The sequence below is a fragment of the Pogoniulus pusillus genome, chromosome 42, assembly GCF_015220805.1.
Source record: "Pogoniulus pusillus isolate bPogPus1 chromosome 42, bPogPus1.pri, whole genome shotgun sequence".
Taxonomy (NCBI): domain Eukaryota; kingdom Metazoa; phylum Chordata; class Aves; order Piciformes; family Lybiidae; genus Pogoniulus; species Pogoniulus pusillus.
The window spans coordinates 5373379-5383495 of record NC_087305.1 but is presented as its reverse complement, the minus strand read 5'-3'; the positions used below and the strand labels follow the sequence as shown (position 1 = coordinate 5383495).

General features: G+C 65.8%; 2 protein-coding genes across 4 annotated transcripts in view; one reads left to right on the top strand and one right to left on the bottom strand.

Annotated features, from left to right (window-relative positions):
• Positions 1-1093: 1093 nt before the first annotated feature.
• DOK2 (docking protein 2) lies at positions 1094-7092 on the bottom strand. 3 transcript variants are annotated; one of them, XM_064175446.1, is made up of 6 exons: positions 6823-7092; positions 5194-5493; positions 4999-5110; positions 3192-3373; positions 2583-3029; positions 2177-2478 (listed from the first exon to the last, which is right to left on the bottom strand). In XM_064175446.1, the coding sequence occupies exons 1-6, from the start codon at positions 6883-6885 to the stop codon at positions 2269-2271; spliced, it is 1314 nt and encodes a 437-aa protein (XP_064031516.1). In that variant the 5' UTR covers positions 6886-7092; the 3' UTR covers positions 2177-2268. The 3 variants fall into 3 exon arrangements, with proteins under 3 accessions (XP_064031514.1, XP_064031515.1, XP_064031516.1); XM_064175444.1 differs by having other exon boundaries at positions 1094-3029; XM_064175445.1 differs by having other exon boundaries at positions 1094-3029; positions 5194-5490.
• Positions 7093-9511: 2419 nt separating this feature from the next.
• XPO7 (exportin 7) overlaps positions 9512-10117 on the top strand; it is a 56471-nt gene continuing 55865 nt past the window's right edge. The window contains exon 1 of the mRNA XM_064175660.1: positions 9512-9603. Within this exon, the coding sequence (XP_064031730.1) occupies positions 9586-9603 (18 nt within the window). The 5' untranslated portion in view covers positions 9512-9585. The remainder of the gene's footprint in view (positions 9604-10117) is intronic.

Below are 10117 nucleotides of genomic sequence, written 5' to 3'. Positions count from 1 at the left end.
TGTCCCAGGGCATGGTCAGATCTGCCTCACTCCATGTTTTGCCTTGGTCCATTGCTTCCTCTTTGGGACAACCTTTGTGGCTTCCTCTTGGGTTCAGAGCAGTTTCAGGAGCTTCTGCACAGAAGCATCCCTGAGGCCTGTCTGACCCCAGGCTGAGGGGACCACAGCTGGTGAGGATCCACCCTGAGCCCTCCCGTTCAGCACGGGGTGGATGGGTTGATGGGGAGCTTTAATCACCACACTACATAAAGCACTTAATTAGCCTTATTAAAGCTCTGCACCTCGGATTTCCAGGATCCAGGAAATTAACTCCAGCACCTCAGAGCCTGTTTGATTGGAAGAGTTTATAAATAATTCATGGCTCTTTGGTTGCAAACCTGCCAGGGGGGTGAGGAACCAGCAGCAACTTCCCAGGCTGCTTGTGTCGTGGTGATGGAGCTGGGCACTGGAGTTGGGCTGAGATGGGAGCTGATGGAACCTGGGGACAATGGGTTGGGAACTGGTGTGCACTGGAAATGAAATGATGGGCACCAGTGGAGTCTGGGGACCATGGGGGTGGGACTGGTGTGCACTGGAGATGGGCACTGATGGAGCCTGGGGACCATTCTATGCCAGGGGACCATGGGGATGGAAGTGGTGTGCAGAGGAGATGAGGTGACAAGCACTGATGGAACCTGAGGACCGTGGAGATGGAACTGGTGTGCACTAGAGATGGGGTGGTGGGCACTGATGGAGCCTGGGGACCATGGGGATGGAAGTGGTGTGCAGTGGAGATGGGGTGGTGGGCACTGATGGAGTCTGGGGACTATGGGGATGGAACTGGAGTGCACTGGGGATGGGGTGGTGGGCACTGATGGAGCCTGGGGACCATTCTATGCCAGGAGAACATCAGCTGATGGAGATTTGGGGCTGGTGAGCAGCTATGTAGGGATGGAGGAGTTGGAAGGAGGAGGAGCAGCAGCAGGTTGGCCCAGAGCAGGTCAGGCTATGTCAGGCCATGCACTGCTCTGGCTGCAGAGGGGAGAGAGGAGCCCTGCTCTGCAATCACCATGACGATGAGGCTGAGTGCTTCATCCATAATTCAGAGCAGCTGGAAAGTGCTTTAATGAAAACAAAACAACAGGAAAAAAGAGAAATAGCAATAATAAAATAAAATACAAAGGAAGGCTTGGCTGAGAGAGAGGAGTTGGTGGCATTGGTCTTGTGGAGCAAGGATCTGGTGTGGCCTTGGACAGGCAGGCTGCCCAGCACTGGCTGCTGCTGGGGGCTGGCAATGGGAATGTCCTGGAGTGAAGGAATCCTTCCCCTGGAGGGTGATGAGGCTCTGGATCAGATTGTTCAGAGAAGCTGGGGAGGCTCCAAGCCTGGAGGTGTTGAAAGAGAGCTTTGATGGGGCCTTGAGCAGCCTGGGCTGGCAGGAGCTGGCCATGGCAGGAAGCTGGAACTGGATGAGCTTTGAGGTCCCTTCCCCCCACCCCAAACCATTCTGTGATTCTTGGGGCTGAGCATCTTCAAGCTGCCTTCAAGGTGTGGGATGTGCATCCCTAGGGATGCCCGGGACGGAGCTGCTTGGGCTGAGCACCATCTAGCTGTATCCATAACATGGGATACGCATCCCTAGGGATGTGCAGGACTGAGCAGCCATCTGGCTGCATCCATGGTGCGGGATGTATATCCCTAGGGATGTGCAGGACCAGCCGGCACGGGTGGAGCATGCCAGGGCTGTGCATCGCCCAGCTGCGGCCAGAGCGCAGGACCTGCATCCCTAGGCAGGCACACGAGGATCTGCAGCTCGCAGCGCTGGGTGCCCGAGGGGCAGCGGCAGCGGAGTTTGGGCTCCGACTCCGCCCGGCGCTGCCCCTGCGCTGCCGTCGGTGCGAGCGGAAGGGCTGCGGGGGGAGCAGCTGCCTGCCCTGCCCGTCCTGCGGGCACACACTGCCCTCCAGCGGGAGCATCCCAGCGGCCGGCTCCGCAGCTGCCCAGATGTGCCCTCCCCTCGCATCTCTCCCCTCCAGCCATGGGTGCGCTGCGCCGAGGGAGAGCTCAGCTCTACTGCAGGAGGCGATGGGTTAGGGTCGGGGGGGGGTGGGGTGGTGCTGCTAGCTGCAGGACGGGGGTGGTCTTCTCCTCCTCTCCTTCCCTCCTCCCACTCACTGCACGTTCCTCTTCTTGGCCAGCTTGAGGGCTACGTTGTCATAGTCGCCGTCCCTCAGCCACTCGTCCCTCAGCGGCTGCCGGAGCTGGAAGGGCCTCCTGGGCACGGCGTAGTCATCCCGCTGCGGGTTGTAGGGGTACTGGTGCCCGCTGGGCTCCTCTGGGGCTGCCTGCAGCTTCCAGGCGTCCCCCTTCACCTCCTCGGGCTGATCGTAGACGCTGTGAGCAGACAGCCCCTCGGGCTCGTCGTAGATGTGGTAGGGCTTGGCAGCGGTGGGACGCGGCGGGGGCTGGGCGCCCTCTCGTCCCTCTGCCTCCCCGATGCTGTCATAGACAGGGTCTGGCTGGCCCAGGCTGCCCAGCTGGTGAGCCAGGAAGGTCTTGGCGATGGTGTCAAAGGGGGTGGCATAGGCGAGTTCGTCGCCCACCTTGGCTGGAGCCTCCTGCTTCCAGCTCTTCTCGGGCACCAGGGGGGATGCCCGGCGCAGGGAGGTGCAGGGCTCCGCGCAGGGCGCATCAGCACCGCGGGAGGACAGGAAGGTGCCCGGCGGCTCCCCAGCCCCCGGGCAGCTGCTCGGGGGCATCGCTGGCTTGGCTTTGGTCACCTTCCCTTCCCAGCCGGGCTCCAACGAGGGACACTTGGCGCCGGGAGGTTCTTCGTGCCCCTGTGCCCAGCTGGGATTCCTGGTGTGGGCAAGCGGCCAGTTGGCATCGTCCCCGGGGGCACCTCGCCGTGGCTCCTCGGCTGCCCGTGCCCGGTGCCTGCTGATGGCCAGCTCGATGGCCTGGAAGATCTCATTGCCCTGGCGGGTGTCAAACTCGAAGCTGCCCTCCCCGGACGCGCAGCGCCGGCCAGCCTCGAAGGAGAAGGTCACCTGGGGAGGGGCAGGCTCAGGTCCCCGCGCCACAGCCCAGCGCCAACCCTCCCCCATAGGACCGCAGAACCACCAGTGCCATGTGCATGGGAGCTCTCGAGCAGTTCCATGTCCCTCTTGACCTGGGGGGGGGGGGGGGGGCCAGGAGGAGCCCCTGCTTACCTTGTCCCTCCCGAAGCGCCGCAGGAAGCGGTAGGGCCAGCTGTAGAGCACCTCCAGGGTCTGGATCTGCTGCAGCTCCAGCGCCTCCTCCGCAGCCCGCAGGATGAACTGGCCCCGCAGCCGGCAGCGCTCCGACGACTCGGTGGCTCTCACTGTCACCTCGAATGCCTGCTCCAAGCCAGCTGGGGACGGAGGGAGGTGAAAAGTCTTTGAACTCTGGTGAGGAGTGGCTGAAGGAGCTGTGGTTTGTTTAGTATGGAGAAGAGGAGGCTGAGGGGAGACCTCGTTGCTCTCTCTCATTGCCATCCAGAGGGACCTGCACAGGCTGCAGAGCTGTGCCCAAGCCAACCTCATAAAGTTCAACAGGACCAAGGGCAAGGTCCTGCAGCTGGGTCCAGGCAATCCCAAGCACCAATATAGGCTGGGCAGGGACTGGCTGGAGAGAAGCCTTGAGGAGAGGGACTTGGGGGTGCTGGTGGAGGAGAAGCTCAGTCTGAGCTGCCAGTGTGCTCTGGCACCCAGAGAGCAACCAGAGCCTGGGCTGCAGCAGGAGCAGTGTGGGCAGCAGGGCAGGGAAGTGACCCTGCCCCTCTGCTCTGCACTGCTGAGACCACACCTGGAGCACTGCAGCCAGTTCTGGAGCCCCTGGGACAAGAGGAATGTGGAGGGGCTGGAAGGGGTCCAGAGCAGGGCCAGGAGGATGAGCAGAGGGCTGGAGCTGCTCTGCTGTGAGCAGAGCCTGAGGCAGTTGGGGCTATGCAGTCTGGAGGAGGCTCCCAGGGGACCTTCTTGTGGCCTTGCAGTATCTGAAGGGGGCTACAGGAAAGCTGGGGAGGGACTTTTGAGGCTGCCAGGGAGGGATAGGACTGAGGGGGATGGAACAAAGCTGGAGGTGGGGAGAGTCAGACTGGAGGTTAGGAAGAAGTTGTTGAGCATGAGGGTGGTGAGAGCCTGGCAGGGGCTGCCCAGGGAGGTGGTTGAGGCCCCACCCCTGGAGGTGTTCCAGAAACCTGTGGCCATGGCACCTGGGACCATGTTTGAGTGGCCATGGTGGGGTTGGGTTGATGGTTTGGCTCCATGATCTTGGAGGCCTTTTCCAACCCAAACAATTCCTTGATTCTATGATTTAACAGATGCAAAGAGCAGATTTCCTTGCTGCTAGAGGAGATCTGCACCTCAGAGCCCAGAGCAGAGGAGCTCAGAGCAGCCAGCACTTGGGGCAGCGTCCGGCTGATAAGGGCTGAAGGGCTCCAGCCACGTGGGAGTTGTCTCAGAGCAGAGCGAAACCCAACCCTGCCAAACCACGGGGCAGGAAGAGGCTGTTCTGAGAGGATAATTTCCACTGTGCTGTCTGTGTCTAGCTGGGGGGAGGGCTCTTAAAACTGCCCGAGGCGCCTTGGGAAGGGGGGTGGTGACATGCTGAGGGACAGCTCTGCCTCCTGTGCGTGCACAGCCAGAGAGGGGATGCTGAGGGACAGCTCTGCCTCTGCCTCCTGTGCATGCACAGCCAGAGAGGGGATGCTGAGGGACAGCTCTGCCTCTGCCTCCTGTGCATGCACAGCCAGAGAGGGGATGCTGAGGGACAGCTCTGCCTCCTGTGCATGCACAGACAGAGAGGGGATGCTGAGGGACAGCTCTGCCTCTGCCTCCTGTGCATGCACAGCCAGAGAGGGGATGCTGAGGGACAGCTCTGCCTCTGCCTCCTGTGCATGCACGGACAGAGAGGGGATGCTGAGGGACCTGCCCTGACTCCTGCCCATGCAACCTCAGCTCCACCAGCACCTTCTCCCCAAGCCCCAGCGCCTACCTTTGCCCGGCGAGCTGTAGAGGGAGTTTTCCTCCATGGAGAAGTCACTGCTGGTGCCCAGCGATGCCTGCTGCTGCCCATCCTTGCCTGCTGCCTGCTCCTCCCTGCTCCTCTGACCAAAAGCACCAGCGAGTGAGCGAGGGCCGAAGATGGCATCCCCCCAGGTCTGCCCCCCGATGCCCAGCTGCCCCGTACCGGGAAGGCCAGCTCGCACAGCTTCTGGATCCAGGCGGCAGCCTCGGCGCCGTCGGCAGCCAGCAGGTAGCGCCTGTCGGTGGTCTCCAGGAGGAAGGGGATGGTGTCCCGGGGGCCGCTGGCGTCGCCGCTGACCTCTGCCACATGCACGCAGTCGCTCAGCCTCACCAGCTTCTTGCTGCCCTCAGCCCTGCGCAGCTTCTCCAGCGCCGGGGGGGAAGAGCCCTCGAAGAGCTCCAGGCGAGCCGTGGAGCAGGAACTCTCCCGGTACAGCACGGCCCAGAACCGCTTCCATTTCTGCTGCGGGCACAAGCAGAGAGGGGGCAGGAAAGCTCAGCAGGGGCCAGCTCTGCTCCTGACCTCCCAGGGACTCCTCATCCTCTTGGGGTCATTACACAGGAGCACAGCACCTGCCAGGCTGGCAGAGCCCTCAGGAGCAGAGCCCAGCCCAGAGCCCTGCTCTGCAGGAGTCCCCCCAAAGCACAGCCCCAAGCACCACATCCAAACCAGCTGAAGCACCCCCAGGCTGGGTGACTGCAGCACCTCCCTGGGCAGCTCATCCCAGTCCCTGACCACTCTCTCCAGCAAAAACTTCTTCCTAATCTCCAATCCAAACCTCCCCAGGCTCAGCCTGAGGCCATTCCCCTTCTTCTGTCTCCAGTCCCCTGTGAGCAGAGCCCAGCAGCAGCCTCTGCACAGTGCCCTTCAGGTAGCTGTAGGCAGCAATGAGCTCTGCCCTCAGCCTCCTCTTCCTCACACTGCCCATCCCCAGCTCCCTCACTCTCTCCTCAGCAGATTTATTTGCCAGGCCCTTCCCCAGCTTCGTTGCCCTCCTCTGGGCCTGCTCCAGCACCTCCCCAGCTCTGCTGTGTCACAAATCATTGAGTCATGGAATGGTTTTGGTTGGAAGAGACTTTTCAGCTCCAACCCTTGAGCCAGCACCACTGAACCACAGCCCTCAGCACCACATCCCCACAGCTCTGCCCTGCACCACTGCAGGCATGGTGTGTGTGGTGGCAGTGGTCTTGGTGGTAGGAAGGTGGTGCCCTGTGTGCCACCTGCCTGCATCTGGAGCCCCAGCTGAAGGCAGCCATGGGGAGCAAGACTCAGTGGCCATGGGGAGGAAAACTCAGTGGCCATGGAGGAAAAGCCTTGGTGGCCACAGGGAGCAAGACTCAGTGGCCATGGAGGAAAAGCCTTGGTGGCCATGGGGAGCAAGACTCGCTGGCCATGGGGGCAAAGCTCAGCTCTGCCTCTCGCCCAGCAGCTGCCCGTGTGGCTCCTTCCCCTTCTTGCACAAGAGCAGCGCTGTGAGAGCCATTGCCAAACCCTGGCTGCAATCAGCCACTGCAGCCACAAGGCTCTGGGGGTTGCACTCTTAGTGCCACAGCTCTGAGCCTCTGCCAGGAGGGGGGGGGGCAGCTTTGGGCAGGGGGTGCCTCTCCCTGGAGTGTCCCCAGCACCTTCCACCCCCCTGCCCATCGCCATCACCCCAATGCCTGCTGGTGGAGAGCCAAAAGATGGTTTGAGTCCCAACGAGTGGGAGCATCCCATTCCCCATGGATTCACCCCCACACACTCCCAGACACATCCCAGCCCCCCATGGACACCCCCCCCCCATCTCCTCACCTTCCCAAAGGTCTGCTGCAGCTGGAGGTGGAGCACACCCTGCTTCACCACTGCCTCCTCCATCCTCCAGCCACCAGCATCCTCCTGTGCTGCCCCTTCCGACGGTGTCCTCCCGACCGTGCCCCACACCTCCTGGGGGGGGGGTAGGGGTTAGGGTGGGCGAAGTCGGGTCCCGGCCCCCAGCCCAGTCCCACGCCCGCGCCCCTGGGCCACGGCCGCGCTGCCGGCACCCCAGGTCGAGTCGTCTTCGCGTCTGACTTGTGGTTGGGTCCTTCTGCTTCCTCCGCGGGCTCAGGCTTCCTGTGTGCTTACCATAAAGGGCAGCTGGCAGCAGAGCCCCGAAACCAGCCCTGTGCCCCCTCCCTGCACTGCTGCAGCCCCAGGGGAACCAGCCCTGTGCCCCCTCCCTGCACTGCTGCAGCCCCAGGGGAACCAGCCCTGTGCCCCCTCCCTGCACTGCTGCAGCCCCAGGGGAACCAGCCCTGTGCCCCCTCCCTGCACTGCTGCAGTCCCAGGGGAACCAGCCCTGTGCCCCCTCCCTGCACTGCTGCAGCCCCAGGGGAACCAGCCCTGTGCCCCCTCCCTGCACTGTGCAGTCCCAGGGGAACCAGCCCTGTGCCCCCTCCCTGCACCACTGCAGCCCCAGGGGAACCAGCCCTGTGCCCCCTCCCTGCACTGTGCAGCCCCAGGGGAACCAGCCCTGTGCCCCCTCCCTGCACTGTGCAGCCCCAGGGGAACCAGCCCTGTGCCCGTCGATGGGCACCAGGGGCAGCTCCTGCCACAGTCCTGCCTCGGGTTGTGCCGCCTGGGAAGTGGGTCGGGAGGCAGCTTCTGGTGCTGTTCCAACCCCCACCCCAGCTCTGCCCACCCGTGCCAGGCATCCCAGTCCAAACCAGTACTGCCAGTAAGGGCAATGCAGCCCCCACAGGGGCAATGCAGCCTGCAGAGGAGAAGGCTTCCAGGAGAGCTTGGAGTGGCCTGGCAGGGTCTGAAGGGGGCTGCAGGAGGGCTGGGGAGGGACTGTTGAGAAGGTGTGGGAATGGCAGGAGGAGGAGGAGGAATGGGTTTGGAGTGGCAGAGGGGAGATGGAAAGTGGCTGTGAGGAAGAAGTGAGGGTGGTGAGAGACTGGCACAGGTTGAGGGTGGTGAGAGCCTGGCACAGGTTTCCCAGGGAGGTTGTGGAGCACAGAAGCACCCAATGTGATCTCTGATCTTTGATCACATTGGGTGCTTCTGTGCTCCACAACCTCCCTGCAGGTGTCCAGGATCAGTCTGGATGAGGCCCTGAGCTGTGAGCAGCACCATGGCACTGTTTGGCAGTACTGGGTTAACTGGAGGCCACTGGTACAAGGAACTGGGCACAGGGATGTGGGTGCTGGTGCTGTGCCCTGGGTGCACTCACTGGTGTCAGGGTTCATGCCTAACTGGGGGTGACTGGGAGCAGCAGTGCATGGAACTGGTGAGGAGGACCTTGGGAGCACTGGGCACATTGGGGGCACTGGGGGCATTGGGAGCACTGGGGGCATTGTGGGCACTGGGGGCACTGGTGCAGGGGCTGCCAGGACACGAGGCTTGTGCCCGGGCTGGGGGCACCGGTTCAGGGCGCTGGGGCCGTGCCCGCAGGACGCTGTGAGCTAAGCCCCGGGACCGGCGGTGCAGGGAGCGGCGGAGCGCGGAGGCGGCGCAGGGGGCAGCGGCGCAGGGGGAGGCGGAGCGCAGGGGGCGGCGGAGCGCAGGGGGCAGGAGTGCAGGGGGCGGCGGAGCGCAGGGGGCGGCAGCGCGGGGGCAGCAGCGCAGGGGGCAGCAGCGCAGGGGGCAGCAGCGCAGGGGGCAGCAGCGCAGGGGCAGCAGCGCAGGGGGCAGCAGCGCAGGGGCAGCAGCGCAGGGGCAGCAGCGCAGAGGCAGCAGCGCAGGGGGCAGCGGAGCGCAGGGGCAGCAGCGCAGGGGGCAGCGGAGCGCAGGGGGCAGCGGAGCGCAGGGGCAGCAGCGCAGGGGGCAGCAGCGCAGGGGCAGCAGCGCAGAGGCAGCAGCGCAGAGGGCAGCGGAGCGCAGAGGCAGCGGAGCGCAGGGGCAGCGGAGCGCAGAGGCAGCAGCGCAGGGGGCAGCGGAGCGCAGAGGCAGCGGAGCGCAGGGGCAGCGGAGCGCAGGGGCAGCGGAGCGCAGAGGCAGCAGCGCAGGGGCAGCGGAGCGCAGAGGCAGCAGCGCAGAGGGCAGCGGAGCGCAGGGGGCAGGAGCGCAGGGGGCAGCGGAGCGCAGGGGGCAGCGGAGCGCAGGGGGCAGCAGCGCAGGGGCAGCGGAGCGCAGGGGGCAGCGGAGCGCAGAGGCAGCAGCGCAGGGGGCAGCGGAGCGCAGAGGCAGCGGAGCGCAGGGGGCAGCGGAGCGCAGGGGCAGCGGAGCGCAGGGGCAGCAGCGCAGGGGCAGCAGCGCAGGGGGCAGCAGCGCAGGGGCAGCGGAGCGCAGAGGCAGCCCCGGGCCGGGCTGGCGGCGGGCAGCGGCGCGCGGCGCCTTTAAGCGGCTGTCAACAAACTTCGCCCCGCCCCTCGGCGCCCTGCTGACGTCACGGCGGCGGCGCGGGGGAGGAGCCGCCCGTGCGTCGGGGGCGTGCCCGGGGCGCGGGGGCGTGTCCGCTGGCTGCGCGCGTGCGCGGGGGGCGGGGCGGCGGCGCGTGCGCGCGGCGGAAGGGGCCGCGGGGGGCGCGGGCGGGGGGCGGCGGCGCGTGCCGGGCCCGGCGGAGGCGGCGGAGCGGAGCATGAATGGGGCAAGATGGCGGATCCAGTGCAGGTGAGCCCGCGGCGCCCCCCGGCCTGCGGCGGGGCCTGCGGCGGGGCCTGCGCTCGGCGGCGGCGCGGCGAGCCTAGGCCCGGCCCGCTGAGGCCTGCGGCGGGTGGGGGCGGCGGGAGGCGCGCAAGGCCCCGCGGAGCGGCGGAGGTGCTGCCGCTGCCGCCGCGGCTCCCCGCCCGGCTCCGCGGGCGCTGCGCGGTGTGCGGGCCCAGCGGCGGGCGGGAGCTGGGCTGGCATGGCGGGCGCGGGGGCGAGCGGCCTGGCTGGGCCGGCGGCGCGGCCTCTGCGCTGCTTCCCGCTCCTCCCGGAGGTGTCTGTGGCACTCTGGGCTGCGGCACCTATCGCCCCCGGGCCCGGCTCGGCCTTCCCGGGCCGGAGAGCTGCCGGGAGGGATGCTTCCACCGGGCAGCGGCTGCGGGCGCCGGTGTTTACCGCCCGAGCGGCCTCGGCCTCCTCCGGCGGCAGAGCTGTGGGCAGAGCAGCCTCGGAGCCGCCGCCTGCCTGCCGGCGCTCT

What these genes read in the sequence shown, in the direction of transcription:
- DOK2 (XM_064175444.1), bottom strand. Translation starts at nt 6,885, where the DNA reads ATGGAGGAGGCAGTGGTGAAGCAGGGTGTGCTCCACCTCCAGCTGCAG. An exon ending in TGTGCGAGCTGGCCTTCCCG is followed by an intron (nt 5,111 to 5,193) that starts GTACGGGGCAGC and finishes GCTTTTGGTCAG; the next exon opens with AGGAGCAGGGAGGAGCAGGC. An exon ending in GGCGCTTCGGGAGGGACAAG is followed by an intron (nt 3,030 to 3,191) that starts GTAAGCAGGGGC and finishes GCCCCTCCCCAG; the next exon opens with GTGACCTTCTCCTTCGAGGC.